The sequence below is a fragment of the Bos mutus genome, chromosome 6 (genome assembly GCF_027580195.1).
Source record: "Bos mutus isolate GX-2022 chromosome 6, NWIPB_WYAK_1.1, whole genome shotgun sequence".
In the NCBI taxonomy this organism is placed as follows: domain Eukaryota; kingdom Metazoa; phylum Chordata; class Mammalia; order Artiodactyla; family Bovidae; genus Bos; species Bos mutus.
Genome location: NC_091622.1, coordinates 44,784,686 through 44,801,572, shown reverse-complemented (window position 1 = coordinate 44,801,572; position 16,887 = coordinate 44,784,686). Strand labels below are relative to the sequence as shown.

The window sequence follows — 16,887 nt, the reverse complement described above, 5'->3', positions numbered from 1 at the left end:
TTTCTGCCGAAGGATTATTCTTTGGTTCATTTCATTTTGTCACATTCCAATGCCTTCAAACTTCAAACTGCCCAGGATCCTTCTCTGGTATAATAATGCTGGAAAAAATATTCTGAGGGTAAAAGAAAACTCTGCTTAGTTACTGCAGAGGATGAGATGGTTAGATAGCACTCGACTCAATGGACATGAATTTGAGCAAACTCCAGGAGATAGTGGAGGAAAGATGAGCCTGGCGTGCTGCAGTCCATGGACTCGCAGAGTCAGACACGACTTAGCAACTAAACAACAAGGACTTGTGAATATAAACCCCACAAATCCACAGCTGAATGTTGAGTATTCAATAAATACTTGAAGCCAAGTATTAAAATAATAAAACGGAAATTGTACAAACAGCTCTAGTTTTAAACAAGAGTGCTTTAGTTAAAAATAAACTGACCTTTATTTCTGAAAAGAGGGTGCAACCAGATTTATTAGGAAAATATCTTCAGAAACTCACAATGACTTCACATTTAAATTAGTGTTTTCCAAAAGGTCTGTTATATATAGTACGTCTATGAAATTCTCACCCTCTTAGGATCCTTCACAAAGTAACTTCCACTTGAACCTTGAGAGATTCTTTCTGGATAAACTTCAAATTCTATTGCTTGCTCCGCTTTCAATATAACATCGGCAAATTCTGGATCATCCAAAAATGTGTTCATTTCTGAAGAATCAACAATTATTACATTAAGAAAAACATTACTACAGAATGCCAAAAAAGAAGAAAGACCAGCTATGAGAATAGCTGACAACATATGAGCTCACAACATGGACCTGTAATACTAGATTAGGTTACCAGTGTTAAGACATTTAGGCACAGAAAAATGTAGACTTCCCTGGTGGCTCAGACGGGAAAGAATCCACCTGCAATGCGGGAGACCCGGGTTCAGTCCTTGGGATGGGAAGATCCCCTGGAAAAGAGAACGGCTACCCACTCCAGTATTCCGGCCAGGACAGAGGAGCCTGGAGGGCTACAGTCCATAGGGTCACAAAGAGTTGGACACGACTGAGTGACTAAACACTTTTTTTTTTTTTTTCCATGGAGTACTTCGATGTCTTTTTTTTTTTTTTTTTTTTTAACCCCACTTTAAGTATCAAGTTAAGACACAAGGAAAACAGTATTTCCTATGCTGAAAAAAAATCACACAAATTCTGTGTGTTAACTTGAACTCCTCCCTCCCAGTGATTTTGTTCTTCATCCAACCTCAGCCTGCACTAGCAGTCATTCCTCAGATATATCATCACCAATACCTACAACCGCATCACACTTAGCATTTCAGTCATCTTCTATTTTCCTAGTTCACTGCCTCTGGCTCCCTGAGTCCAAAAATTCTTCCATCCCACTAGGACCTTTAAAGCACTGATCTACCAAATACTATTCAAGGGTCTTCACCTGCTTTGTGTCCCTCCTTGGCTAGCATAAATTATGGTTCATCATCACTAAAATCACTCTCTTCTTCCCACTCCTCATCATAGTTACCTGTAAAATCTCAATCCTGGTTACATCCAACTGTCTACTGACTATGCCTGTGCCTGGACAGCTGAACTTGCCAAACACAACGCCTGGTGTCTCCCCTTTAAAAAAAAAACCCCACAAACCTCAGCTGGACTCTTCATGTTGTCTGGGGAGCATACTACATTCCTGTTAAAGACTGAATGCTTGTGTTCCTCTGAAATACAATGAGGCCTTATTCCCCAGTGTGATCATATATGGAGGGGGACTTAGGGGGAAGTAATTAGGCTTAGATGAGGCCATGAGGGTGGGGATCCCACAATAGAGTTAGGCCATGTGAGGACCCAGGGAGAAGGCTGCCATCTGCAAGCCAAGAAGTGAGCCCTTGCCAAGAACCTGATCATGCTGACACCCTGATTTTGGACTTCCCAACCTCCAGAACTGAGCAATAAAGTCTGTTGTTCAAAAGCCACGTAGGCTAGGGTATTTTATCATAACATCCCAAACTAGGACAACTTCCCTGATACACAGACTCTCCCACTCTTCTGGACAACTATCTCATACACTCTCCTCTCTTCATATTCCCAACAAACTCTTTCATCTCAGTAGATGATCTAGTTTCCTATTTCAAGAAGAAAACAGAAGCAAGCAGGAAAAATGATCATCCGCCCTCAGCATCATATTTACCCCTTCACATTCTCTGCCTTCTGCTTATTACTGTACAGAAACAACCCAAAATCTAAGGTTGACTCTTCCACTTTGTATACTAGTCCTATCTCTCTGACTGTGTGCTTAGTTGCTCAGTTGTGCCCGACTTTGTGACCCCATGGACTGTAGCCTGCCAGGCTCCTCTGTCCACGAGGATTCTCTGGGCAAGAATACTGGAGTGGGTTGCCATGCCCTCCTTCAGGGGATCTTTCTGACCCAGGGATTGAACCCAGGTCTCCCACATTGCAGGTGGATTCTTTACCATCTGACCCCTACCAGGGAAGTCCTACCTCAGGACATGTCTTCAGCAGTTTTTCCCGAATCAGTATTTCCCTTGCTATTGGATCATTTCCACAAACACATAAAACTTGACTTGACTTCACTTGACTGCCAAGATGCCATTTCTCCAGGTTGTCCTTCCATTTCATCGGCTCCTCTTTTTCAGTCTCTTGTGGGCTCATTCTCATCTCCCTAGCAGCTTAACTTTGGAAAGCCCAGGTTCAGTTCATGGTCCTCTTCTTCCTCATTAGCACTGATGACTTCCAGATTAATATCTCAAGCCTGGACTTCTGCCCTGAACCCCAGACTACTATACCCAGCTTCTCCACTTGTATGTTTAGCAGACAGCTCAAACTTTACTGCCTCAAACTCAATTCATTTTCTCTCGACTGCCTCACTCCCAGTATTCCCTGTATTACTGGCAATCCCAAATCTTCTAGGTGCTCTTGTGAAAAGCTTTGGAACCATCCATGACCTCACTCTCTCACCCCCCACATCCAATCCATCAGCAGGTTGTGTAGCTCCACCTTAAATGAACATCCAGAATCTAACCAGTTCTTACAATCTCCATTCTTTCCATGTGATTCAAATCACTATCAACTCTAGCCTAGATTGTCACAAGAGTCTCTTATTGGATCTCCTCTCTATATTCAACAGGGAAGCTACAGAATCCTTCTAAAACCCAAGTCAGTTAATTGCCTGGCAGTCTAGTGGTGAGGACCCAGCACTTTCACTCATGGGGCAGCCCAGTGATTCTCCATCTTATTCAAAAGAAAAAAATCTAAGTTCTAATATTGGCCCCCAAGACTCTACCCAATATCTCCTAACCTCCACTTTACTTTTCTGCTTAGCACTTATCACCTAACCTATCATATAAGTTAGCTATTTTGTGAGCTCCAAGAAGACAAGTATTTCTTTCACTGCTACATACCCAACTCTTTATAGTTCCTGGAACATAAGAGGCACTCAATAAATATTTGCAGAATTAATAATTAATCATTTAAAATGGTAGATGTTAAATACTCACATTTTTCTTTGAAAGGCATATAAATGTTATTACATGTAAATCTTATGAAAATTCAAACTATAAACTTTCCTTAATTTAAAACTTGCCTTAATTCAGACATAGAACTATTATTTACTAATTTTTAAAAGCTTACGCTGAGAAAAATATCGCAAAAAGGGCCCTTGGGCATATTTAACCTACTTAAAACAATAAATAATCCAGGTATTTAGTCATGTTCATAAAATTAATATACTATTTTCAGATCTAGTCCATGAAAATTCTTAAGAATGAAGAGGTGGTCTTAGGAGGTGGTCCTAAGATGGTGCAGGAATAGGACAGGGAGACCACTTGCTCCCCCACAAATTCATCAAAAGAACATCTGAACGCTGAGTAAATTCCACAAAACAACTTCTAAATGCCGGCAAAGGACATCAGGCACCCAGAAAAGCAGCCCATTGTCTTCGAAAGGAGATGGAGAAGTCTTGAGGCTACTGTAAGAATGAAGACTGAAAACTAGAGGCAGGAGGCTTAAGTCCAAATCCTGAGAACACCTGAGAACTCCTGACTCCAGGGAACATTAATCGATAGGAGCTCATCAAATGCCTCCATACCTATACTGAAACCAAGCACCACCCAAGGGCCAACAAGTTCCAGAGCAAGACATACCACACAAATTCTTCAGCAACACAGGAACATAGCCCTGAGCTTCGATATACAGGCTGCCGAAAGTCACTCCAAACCCACTGACATCTCATAACTCATTACTGGACACTGCATTGCACTCCAAAGAGAAATCCAGCTCCACCCACCAGAACACCAACACAAGCTTCCCTAACCAGGAAACCTTGACAAGCCACCCGCCCAACCCCACCCACTGCAAGGAAACTCCACAATAAAGAGAACTCCAAAAACTGCCAGAATACAGAAAGGCCACCCCAAACACAGCAATATAAACAAGATGAAGAGGCAGAGAAATACCCAGCAGGTAAAGGAACAGGATAAATGCCACCAAACCAAACAAAAGAGGAAGAGACAGGGAATCTACCTGATAAAGAATTCCGAAAATGATAGTGAAAATGACCCAAAATCTTGAAAGCAAAATGGAGTTACAGATAAATAGCCTGGAGACAAGGATTGAGAAGATGCAAGAAAGGTTTAACAAGGACCTAGAAGAAATAAAAAAGAGTCAATATATAATGAATAATGCAATAAATGAGATCAAAAACACTCTGGAGGGAACCAACAGTAGAATAAGGGAGGCAGAAGATAGGATAAGTGAGGTAGAAGATAGAATGGTAGAAATAAAGGAAACAGAGAGGAAAAAAGAAAAAAGAATTAAAAGAAATGAGGACAATCTCAGAGACCTCTGGGACAATGTTAAATGCCCCAACATTCAAATCATAGGAGTCCCAGAAGAAGAAGACAAAAAGAAAGACCATGAGAAAATACTTGAGGAGATAATAGTTGAAAACTTCCCTAAAATGAGGAAGGAAATAATCACCCAAGTCCAAGAAACCCAGAGAGTCCCAAACAGGATAAACCCAAGGCAAAACACCCCAAGACATATATTAATCAAATTAATGAAGATCAAACACAAAGAACAAATATAAAAAGCAGCAAAGGAAAAACAACAAATAAAACACAAGGGGATTCCCATAAGGATAACAACTGATCTTTCAATAGAAACTCTTCAGGCCAGGAGGGAATGGCAGGACATACTTAAAGTGATGAAAGAAAATAACCTACAGCCCAGATTACTGTACCCAGCAAGGATCTCATTCAAATATGAATGAGAAATCAAAAGCTTTATAGACAAGCAAAAGCTGAGAGAATTCAGCACTACCAAACCAGCTCTCCAACAAATGCTAAAGGATCTTCTCTAGACAGGAAACAAAAAGCGTGTATAAACTTGAACCCAAAACAATAAAGTAAATGTCAACGGGATCATACTTATCAATAATTACCTTAAATGCCAACAAAGGTCCATCTAGTCAAGGCTATGGTTTTTCCAGTGGTCATGTATGGATGTCAGAGTTGGACTGTGAAGAAGGCTGAGCACCAAAGAATTGCTGCTTTTGAACTGTGGTGTTGGAGAAGACTCTTGAGAGTCCCTTGGACTACAAGGAGATCCAATCAGTCCATTCTAAAGGAGATCAGCCCTGGGTGTTCTTTGGAAGGAATGATGCTAAAGCTGAAACTCCAGTACTTTGGCCACCTCATGCAAAGAGTTGACTCATTGGAAAAGACCCTGATGCTGGGAGGGGTTGGGGGCAGGAGGAAAAGGGGACAACAGAAGATGAGATGGCTGGATGGCATTACCAACTTGATGGACGTGAGTTTGAGTGAGCTCCGGGAGTTTGTGATGGACAGGGAGGCCTGGCGTGCTGCAATTCATGGGGTCACAGAGAGTCAGACACGACTGAACGACTGAACTGAACTGAACTGAAATAGGTTGAATGCCCAAACCAAAAGACAAAGACTGGCTGAATGGATACAAAAACAAGACCCCTATATATGTTGTCTACAAGAGACCCACCTTGAAACAAGGGACACATACAGACTGAAAGTGAAGGGCTGGAAAAAGATATTCCACGTAAATAGAGACCAAAAGAAAGCAGGAGTAGCAATACTCATATCAGATAAAACAGACTTAAAACAAAGGCTGTGAAAAAAGAGACAAAGAAGGACACTACATAATGATCAAAGGATCAATCCAAGAAGAAGATATAACAATTATATATGCACCCAACATAGGAGCACCGCAATATGTAAGACAAATGCTAACAAGTATGAAAGGGGAAATTAACAGTAACACAATAATCATGGAAGACTTTAATACCGCACTCACACCTATGGATAGATCAACTAAACAGAAAATTAACAAGGAAACACAAACTTTAAATGATACAATAGACCAGTTAGACCTAATTGATATCTATAGGACATTCACCCCAGAACAATGAATTTCACCTTTTTCTCAAGTGCACGTGGAACCTTCTCCAGGATAGATCACATCCTGGGCCATAAATCTAGCCTTGGTAAATTCAAAAAAATTGAAATCATTCCAAGCATCTTTTCTGACCACAATACAGTAAGATTAGATCTCAATTACAGCAGAAAAACTATTAAAAATTCCAACATATGGAGGCTGAACAACATGCTGCTGAATAACCAACAAATCACATAAGAAATCAAAAAAGAAAGCAAAATATGCATAGAAACGAATGAAAATGAAAACACAACAACCCAAAACCTGTGGGACACTGTAAAAGCAGTGCTAAGGGGAAGGTTCATAGCAATATGGGCATACCTCAAGAAACAAGAGAAAAGTCAAATAAATAACCTAACTCTACATCTAAAGCAATTAGAAAAGGAAGAAATGAAGAACCCCAGGGTTAGAAGGAAAGAAATCTTAAAAATTAGGGCAGAAATAAATGCAAAAGAAACAAAAGAGACCATAGCAAAAATCAATAAAGCCAAAAGCTGGTTCTTTGAGAGGATAAATAAAATTGACAAACCAGTAGCCAGACTCATCGAGAAACAAAGGGAGAAAAATTAAATCAATAAAATTAGAAATGAAAATGGAGAGATCACAACAGACAATACAGAAATACAAAGGATCATAAGAGACTACTATCAGCAATTATATGCCAATAAAATGGACAACTTGGAAGAAATGGACAAATTCTTAGAAAAGTACAACTTTCCAAAACTGAACCAGGAAGAAATAGAAAATCTTAATAGACCCATCACATGCACAGAAATTGAAACTGTAATCAGAAATCTTCCAGCAAACAAAAGCCCAAGACCAGAAAGCTTCACAGCTGAATTCTACCAAAAATTTAGAAAAGAGCTAACACCTATCCTACTCAAACTCTTCCAGAAAATTGCAGAGGGAGGTAAACTTCCAAACTCATTCTATGATACCAAAACCTGACAAAGATGCCACAAAAAAAGAAAACTACAGGCCAATATCACTGATGAACATAGATGCAAAAATCCTTAACAAAATTCTAGCAATCAGAATCCAACAACACATTAAAAAGATCATACATCATGAACAAGTGGGCTTTATCCCAGGAATGAAAGGATTCTTCAATATCTTCAAATCAATCAATGTAATTCACCACATTAACAAATTGAAAAATAAAAGCCATATGATTATCTCAATAGATGCAGAGAAAGCCTTTGACAAAATTCAACATCCATTTATGATAAAAACCCTTCAGAAAGCAGAAATAGAAGGAACATACCTCAACATAATTAAAGCTATATATGACAAACCCACAGCAAACATTATCCTCAATGGTGAAAAATTGAAAGCATTTCCCCTAAAGTCAGGAGCAAGACAAGGATGCCCACTTTCACCACTACTATTCAACATAGTTTTGGAAGTTTTGGCCACAGCAATCAGAGCAGAAAAAGAAATAAAAGGAATCCAAATTGGAAAAGAAGAAGTAAAACTCTCACTGTTTGCAGATGACATGATCCTCTACACAGAAAACCCTAAAGACGCCACCAGAAATTTACTAGAGCTAATCAGTGAATATAGTAAAGTTGCAGGATATAAAATCAACACACAGAAATCCCTTGCATTCCTATATAGTAACAATGAAAAAACAGAAAGAGAAATTAAGGAAACAATTCCATTCACCACTGCAACGAAAAGAATAAAATACTTAGGAATATATCTACCTAAAGAAACTAAAGACCTATATATAGAAAACTATAAAACACTGGTGAAAGAAATCAAAGAGGACACTAATATATGGAGAAATATACTGTGTTCATGGGTCAGAAGAATCAATATAGTGAAAATGAGTAGACTACCCAAAGCAATCTATAGATTCAATGCAATCCCTATCAAGCTACCAATGATATTTTTCACAGAGCTAGAACAAATAATTTCACAATTTGTATGGAAATACAAAAAACGTCAAATAGCCAAAGCATCTTGAGAAAAGAAAATGGAACTGGAGGAATCAACCTGCCTGACTTCAGGCTCTCCTACAAACCCACAGTCATCAAGACAGTATGGTACTGGCACAAAGACAGAAATATAGATCAATGGAACAAAACAGAAATCCCAGAGATAAATCCATGCCCTATGGACACCTTATCTTTGACAAAGGAGGCAAGAATATACAATGGAGAAAAGACAATCCCTTTAACAAGTGGTGCTGGGAAAACCTGTCAATCATTTGCAAAAGAATGAAACTAGAACACTTTCTAACACCATACACAAAAATAAACTCAAAATGGATTAAAGATCTAAATGTAAGGCCAGAAACTATAAAACTCCTAGAGGAGAACATAGGCAAAACACACTCTGACATAAATCACAGCAAGATCCTCTATGACCCACCTCCCAGAATATTGGAAGTAAAAGCAAAAATAAACAAATGGGACCTAATTAAACTTAAAAGCTTCTGCACAACAAAGGAAACTATTAGCAAGGTGAAAAGACAGCCTTCAGAATGGGAGAAAATAATAGCAAATGAAGCAACTGACAAACAACTAATCTCAAAAATAAACAAGCAACTCCTGCAGCTCAATTCCAGAAAAATAAATGACCCAATCAAAAAATGGGCCAAAGAACTAAACAGACATTTCTCCAGAGAAGACATACAGATGGCTAACAAACGCATGAGAAGATGCTCAACATCACTCATTATCAGAGAAACACAAATCAAAACCACAATGAGGTACCATTTCATGCCAGTCAGAATGGCTGCTATCCAAAAGTCTACAAGCAATAAATGCTGGAGAGGGTGTGGAGAAAAGGGAACCCTCTTACACTGTTGGTGGGAATGCAAACTAGTACAGCCACTATGGAGAACAGTCTGGCGATTCCTTAAAAATCTGGAAATAGAACTGCCATATGACCCAGCAATCCCACAGCTGGGCATACACAGTGAGGAAACCAGAATTGAAAGCGACATGTGTACCCCAAGGTTCATCGCAGCACTGTTTATAATAGCCAGGACATGGAAGCAACCTAGACGTCCATCAGCATTTGAAGGGATAAGAAAGCTGTGGTACATATACACAATGGATTATTACTCAGCCATTAAAAAGAATACATTTGAATCAGTTCTAATGAGGTGGATGAAACTGGAGCCTATTATACAGAGTAAAGTAAGCCAGTAAGAAAAACATCAATACAGTATACTAATGCATATATATGGAATTTAGAAAGATGGTAACAATAACCCTGTATGCGAGACACAAAAGAGACACAGATGTATAGAAGAGTCTTTTGGACTCTGTGGGAGAGGGAGAGGGTGGGATGATTTGGGAGAATGGCATTGAAACATGTAAATTATCATATGTGAAATAAATCACCAGTCCAGATTTGATGCATGATACAGGATGCTCGGGGCTAGTGCGCTGGGATGACCCAGAGGGATGGTATGGGGAGGGAAGTGGGAAGGGGGTTCAGGATGGGGAACACATGTAGACCCATGGTAGATTCATGTCAATGTATGGCAAAACGAATACAATATTGTAATTAGCCTCCAATTAAAATAAATAAATTTATATTAAAAAAAAAAGAATGAAGGGAGAAACTTTGTCTTTCTCATTCACTGTGTGTCCTAGCACTTGGAAGAAGGATCAGCATTTAGTGGGTTCTTAATAAACACTTAAATGAATAAAGTATTACTTATATGGCAGAATATGCTAATAATTACTACATTAATCAAATGATACTTCTTCTAGGTCAAGGCTTTTAACAAGAAAGAAGTCGGAAAGTTATTTATCTCAATTTTGCTCCCAGTACTGGTATATTTTCTATAATACACCTCCAGCAGGTGGTCTGTGGGCCAATGTTTAAACACTTCCAAAAAGAGATACTCATTTTTTTGTTGTTGATACTTTTTGTGTTTTTTTTTTTTTTAATATAAAACTTTTCTTTTTCAGAAACAGGTCTCCTTGTAGCTTCACCCAAGGTACTAGACTTGCCACCTGGAGCAAAACAAAAGTCTACTTACTCCTCTCTTCCCAGGGAGAGGCCTTCACATAGCTGCAGACCATTTCATGCTCCCCTAAGATTCCTCTATTCTCTGCCTCCTTCCACATGGAAGTGTTCTCAGGTTTTTCAGCATCCGAGTTGCCCTCCGACTTCATGCTTCAGTTTTCCAATGTGCCTTTTAAAAATATGGTCTCCAGAATCGAGCAACCCATTGCGGAGAACAGAGACAGCTCTCAGTCTTGACACTATACCAAAATAAGAAGTACTCTAGTATTACAATCGTTGTTTAGGAGTCCTGTCATACTAATTCACGTTGAACTGGCTAAACTCTTGGGCCACTTTTGGTCTCTCCCATCCTGTACTAAAGCAGTTCTTTTGGAAACTATGTGCAGACTTTGACATTACCATTACATGTTTCAGGTTGCTTTATGGGTTAAGCTTTATGAGTTCATCATAGAACCTGCCTTTGTGACTCTCATGGAGCCCAGGATCATACTCCGGACACTTAATAATTCAGCTTCAATCCAAACCTGAACCATTCCTATACAGTCAGCCAGCAGGTTTTCAATCCCTTTCTCTTTAGCTTGTCCCTTCCCTGAGCAATTCTTTTGGATAAACGAAACTATCTCCCTACATGAAAACTGGCGTTATTTGAAGATGGTCTGGATATACCATCACAGTCCAGAAAGGCACTTGGAAGACAACTGGTCCTGTCTAATTACTACCGGAAAAGAAAAAAAAGCAACACGATTACATAACAACTTTTCTAAAAATCAAAATAATTATTTTTCAGTAGATTTTTCTGTTTCATAATTCACAATTACATCCTACAACTTTCAGTTACTTAAATGTATATTTAGCTGTGAGTTTAACTTGGAGAATACACTCTTAAGTTATACCACTTCAAGATATATGTGCTATGGATATTTGGTTTGAAGGTTTGCTGTCATTGTTTGGTTTGATTGTTAATAGCTGAGGGGCTTAAATAGCTATATTTTCTTTAAATTTTGTTCAGTTAATATTACTTTTACTCCTTCTAAGGAATAAACTGTGAAACTTTGATTTGTCTCTGTACTAGAAAATATTCAGATTTTCTGAGGAGACTGTCAGTTCTACCTCTGTATACTCCCGTTGGGACTCACAAGCTCCAGTCCTATTCAAATTCCTCACTTTTCACAAGGTGTCCAGCCCACCCTCTGAACTTTCACACATGCTGTTTTGATGTACATGCCAAGTTTCTTTCCTATGGCTAATTTTTATCCATCCTTCAGCTCCATCTGACTACTTGTAATGCTGTAACAAAATGATCTTGGTCCCAGGAGGGCAGAAATCTTTGTTCTGTTCTGTGATATACACCAAGTGCTTAAACCTGTGCCTGACACACGGCAGACCTTCAATAATGTGAGAAGTATTTATCAACAAACCCTTAACCACACTTAAGGGCTACAAGTGATCCTTTGGTAAGTAGAAATGAAAATGGATTAAGAGAACCCATTGCATAACCTGTTAACAATTACTTTTATATAGGTATGCATAGCAACTTATCAAGTTCTCATTTTAAATAAGTAAATCAAGATGAACTCTTCCTCACCTAAGGGCTGGGAATATATCTTACCCACTGGCCAGAATATCTTCTAAAATGTAAAGTAGCTGGTTCACAAGTTTGATGATCCAAACTAAACTGGAACCCTCGGGGGTGCCAGTGTTATTCAAGTCTCAAACTGGACGCTATTTCCTCTGCGAAGTCTTCCCTGGCCCCTATACCCAGGGCAGGGCTCCAAGGAACTGTTAGCTTTCCCCATGAAGCACATATATCCTGTTAGAACTGTCTGTTTTAATTGACTGTTTCCTCCATTAAGTTATAAGGTTCCACGAGGACAGGGCTGGTGACTGGACATCCATTTGGTATCTGGTCACCACTGTTTCCCTAAGGGCTGGATTTCCACTGGCGCCCGAAGGCACTGAAACATTTGCTGACTGAATGCTGGATCTCTGCAACAAGTGCATTCTAATTAGTGGTTTGAGGAAAACTCTCCAACACACTGATGCTCACTACTTTTCAAAAGCTCAGTTTTGGAAGATTGTCAAGACCCATGAGATTATCTATTCTTCTAATACCTTCCTCTAAATTAAGCCAGACTATTAGCATCTGGAATCTAGATCCAGCAATACTGATAACATCACCCACTAGAATTACTTCCACTGAAATGAACTTCAGGGAAGTTGTATGAGACACTCTTATGAAAGTCATCACTTTTATTACCAAGGTATTACTCAGCATATAGTCTCTTCTCCAAGAGAATACCTAACAGTTTATCCTTTGCCAGTTTTGTCTTGTTTCAAATAACTAGTCTGTTTTAACTTTATGGGCACAGTGATTGTGTTTCTCTCAGGCTGCCAGGTCAGTAATCTTAAAAATCAAATTCATGCATTGCCTGCATCAAGTGATGTTAATTTTGTGTAGTCTTGTTCTGGCCTCCATCTTATTTCATTACTCTTACTTCCCATTCTCATAATTTTCCCTACTTTTAAATGACTTTATTATGTTCATACATTTATAAGCCACCATGAATCATTAAATGGCTTATAAACACACACTTTCTTTTACTTTGGTAGCTTGTAAATTCTAACACCATTCTCTAATCACTAGGCTCTCCAACAAAAACTGCTAAGTGCTTCTGGTATATAACCTTTGATTCACCTCTGTGCTTCTTTAAAATGAGAATTTTTAAAAAGTGCTAATATCATAGGGTTGGTTATAAATTATATGAAACACATGCACTTGCCCTGCACGTATTGTTTTGTGGGTATTAACTATTATTATCTTTACTACTAACTCATTGATTAAAATGACAACTAGCAAAGGAATACCACTAATTCTTCTACTTTGACACTGCTCCAACAACCCGATGTTTACGCTGGTTCTAGACTTTGCCACACGCCTTGTTCAAGTAAAGATAACAGAGCTAGGCCAGTCTTCCACTGGTTAAAGTACATAAAGCTCCTATTTACATACACAGAATAGTTAAGCTTGATAAATGATGCTAATATCAATCTAAAGACAAGAATATCTTGGAACTAGAGAGGTGGCTTCATGGAAATTGGATGGTAAAGAACAAAGGAAATGAATGAATTCAAAAAATAATGACTTATCAGTTAAATTAATCAAACTTTTTAGGAGAATGGTTTGAAATTTTAAAAATAGCTTTTGTAGTTCAAAACTATTTTAAAATCCATTAAAAATAAGACCTTGGTAATAAGTAAATAAAGGTAACAATTATTTTATAACAGTTGGGGATCTACAGCAAAGAACTAGGTTCAGTCTGGCTTTTCCACTTTCTGGACCTTGACTTTGGGTTACAGCTGAAGTTCTATCAACTACTAGTCATCGAAGTTTTCATTCATTTCCCATCATAAGTCATACCCAGGATGACTTAACCCAGCTAACTTGCTGTGCTATTCTAAGAATTAATGAAATATTTTAAAAAAAGTGATAGCTGCTCAGTCGTGTCCAACTCTTTGCAACCCCATGGACTGTAGTCCCCAAGATCCTCTGTCCATGGAATTCTCCAGGCAAGAATACTGGAGTGGGTAGCCATTCCCTTTTCCAGGGGATCTTCCTGACCCAGGGATTGAAACCAGGTCTCCTGCATTGCAGGCAGATTCTTCACCATCTGAGCCACCAGGGAAGCCTTGAAGATCTCAGAAAAACATCAATTGAGATATAAATGTTATTGCCATTTAAAAAGGTTAAAATTCTCTTTAATAATCCATTTGTATTCCAATATTATACTCTATCCTCGCTTTTACTTTTTCTAGCTTTAATATCAGGAGAAGGCAATGGCACCCCATTCTTGCCTGGAAAATTCCATGGACAGAGGAGCCTGGTAGGCTGCTGTCCATGAGGTCGCTAAGAGTCGGACATGACTGAGCGACTTCACTTTTACTTTTCACTTTCATGCCTTGGAGAAGGAAATGGCAACCCACTCCAGTGTTCTTGCTTGGAGAATCCCAGGGACAGGGGAGCCTGATAGGCTGCTGCCTATGGGGTGATACAGAGTCGGACATGACTGAAGCGACTTAACAGCAGCAGCAGCTTTAATATCACTTGTTTGCAAAACCTTACCTTCATAGAATAAACACATTTTCAAGGTTTTAGTATCTTTTAAAATCTAGCTACACAGTAACTTTGGGTAGAAAAAGGCAAGTTTGCCACACAAATCTCAGTGACTTCACAGACAGGTTTCTAGGTAATATATAGCATTATGATCAATGTAGCTGGGTGAATGTGGATCCATTTGTGATCTGGTTCCAAATCCATGTTTGATTGTTCTGTTAAATGTTGTACTGTCGATGCATCCAAAAGTTAACATTATAATGGTAGCTAGCTGACCTGTAAGTCAGACCAGTCTGTTAAAGCTTTCTTCATTAAAGTCTGCTTCCCTCGGGCCTCTTTGATTCATTTACTCTACCATTTGACCATAATTACAACTAGAGTAACCTACTCTATCAAGTGCAGAAGCCCCATTAATGTACCAGTAGCAGAATATGTAAAATCTACCTACTCCACAAAAACTTCAGCAACCTAATGCAAACTACATTTTCTGTGTCTTTTCTTTAAGCTGTCATGTGCAGAGCAATATTCCAGGCAGAATGCAAACATTACCTCATTTAAACCATCCTTACCACCACCGATCAAGTGTTATCAGGCTCATTTTACAAAACAAGCCTGTCCCAGTGCTACCTAGGACGCTTACAAGTCTATTCTATTTTTTAAATTAGTCTAATTCAACCCATCTATGCCAAAAAGTTCCATTTACCAACAAATACCCATGCCTGCAGCTTCGTGCCTGAATTTTACTACCTTTCAACATTTCAATTACCCTCTCTTTCATCTGAGGCTGTCAGTCTGCTTAATAGTGAAACGGTTTTTCCTTTTTCTGTATAAAAATAAGAAAGTCTCGAGAAAGAAAACTTTGCAAGAGAGAAAGCAGGTACAGAAGTTCAACTGCTTCTGCCCCCTCTGGCTAATGTCACAATAACAATATTTTAAGTTTTTGAAACGTGTCCCAGTGGCAACCGGATATTCTTGCTATCTCTTGACTGTCATCCACCTTGCAAATTCACGAACTTTCTTGGTAGTTCAGGGTTCTTAAGCCAAAACTTTAAAGCCAAATTTGAGCAAACAACTTAGGTCATTTTACAGTGTTAAGACTTCCTGATTCCAAAAGTTTAGGATCACTCTTAGGGGCGGCCCCAAGGATCGGAGTTTAATGACCACCTCGGGTGTCAGGAGAAGCAGCCTATATAGCCCCTGGAGAAGGTGCGAGTAAACGGGGGACCGGGGATGGGGGAGAAAAAGGCGAGGTGACACAGCTGAACCCTCGGCCGGTGCTCAGGACGAGATCCCTGGAGAACAGTTTTTCCTACTAGGCAAGGGCTAGCGGGCGACCGAGAAAGAAGCCGGGGGCAGGGACCCGAGGAGGGGCTTGAATGCTGAGCGCGGCGGAGAGGGGCACTCTGGCAGGGCGCGGGAGTAGGGAAGAGCCGGGTCGCACCTGAACCCACGGGGCGGTTCCGGTCCAGATTGGTGGGCGAGCTCCGCTGGCGCCCCAAGCCCGGGGAGGAGGAGAAAGACGCATCCCGGGGCAGAAGCGGCAGTTCCCGGTCGCTGGCCTGGCTAGGGGAGGCCGCACCTTCCTCCCCGGCAGCAGTCTCCAGCCTCACAGCGCCCCCCGGAGCGACCTTCCGCCGCTGGGCCCAGGCGATCCGCGGCAGCAGCGGCTCCCGCTCCTCGTCCTCTTCGTCCTCCTCCAGGCTCCCGCTGCCGGCGGACTCTGGCCTCCCGGGCTCGGAGGCCTCCGCCATGGCTTCCCTCTGTGCCTTCCGCGCTGAGACCGACTCAGAGAGGCGAGGCGTTCAGGTCTGGTCTCGGCATCGCGGGGCACCGGAGCCTCTGGGTCAGACCGAAGAAACCTAGCCAGTGCACTGTCCAGCTCTGTGCCCGCCAGGCGGTTGCCCCGCCCGCTCGCCCGCCCGCCGAGCCCCACCTCGCGCCTCCCCCGCGCCTGCGCGGAAGTGCGGGGGCTTTATGCGGGGCCCGGCCGCCACCTGTCTCCCTAAACTGGGGAAGACGCCCGGCGGGGCTAAAGTTACTGCTTGTGGAGCGCGGGGGTGGATGTTAATCTACCTTTGCAGAGGTGCCCCTCTCTAACCCAAATCGGCCTCTCCCTCCACTGCAGAATTCTCTCATGTTTCCCACAATGTATACCTGTGTATTTCTTTGTATGACTAACATGTTTCCCCCACTAGAAGTCCCGGAGAGCCAGGGCCTCGTCATTTTTTCCAAACATTCCTGATATTGTAGTTTGCATTTTTCTCTTTTTAAACACTGGTTAATCTAGCTAGAAGTTTATATAAATTTTTAGT

The 16,887-nt window shown here is 40.5% G+C and overlaps 1 protein-coding gene across 3 annotated transcripts in view; it reads right to left on the bottom strand.

Annotated features, from left to right (window-relative positions):
- PI4K2B (phosphatidylinositol 4-kinase type 2 beta) overlaps nt 1-16,480 on the bottom strand; it is a 36,175-nt gene extending 19,695 nt beyond the window's left edge. For 2 of the 3 annotated variants that reach the window (XM_005897084.2, XM_070372226.1), the window contains exons 1-2: nt 16,017-16,480; nt 567-703 (exon numbers count right to left, since the gene is read on the bottom strand). In XM_005897084.2, the coding sequence (XP_005897146.1) occupies nt 567-703; nt 16,017-16,326 (447 nt within the window). In that variant the 5' untranslated portion in view covers nt 16,327-16,480. Of the gene's footprint in view, nt 1-566; nt 704-10,477; nt 10,704-16,016 lie in introns of all 3 variants that reach the window. The other variant, XM_070372224.1, reaches the window with a different exon arrangement.
- Nucleotides 16,481-16,887: the final 407 nt, after the last annotated feature.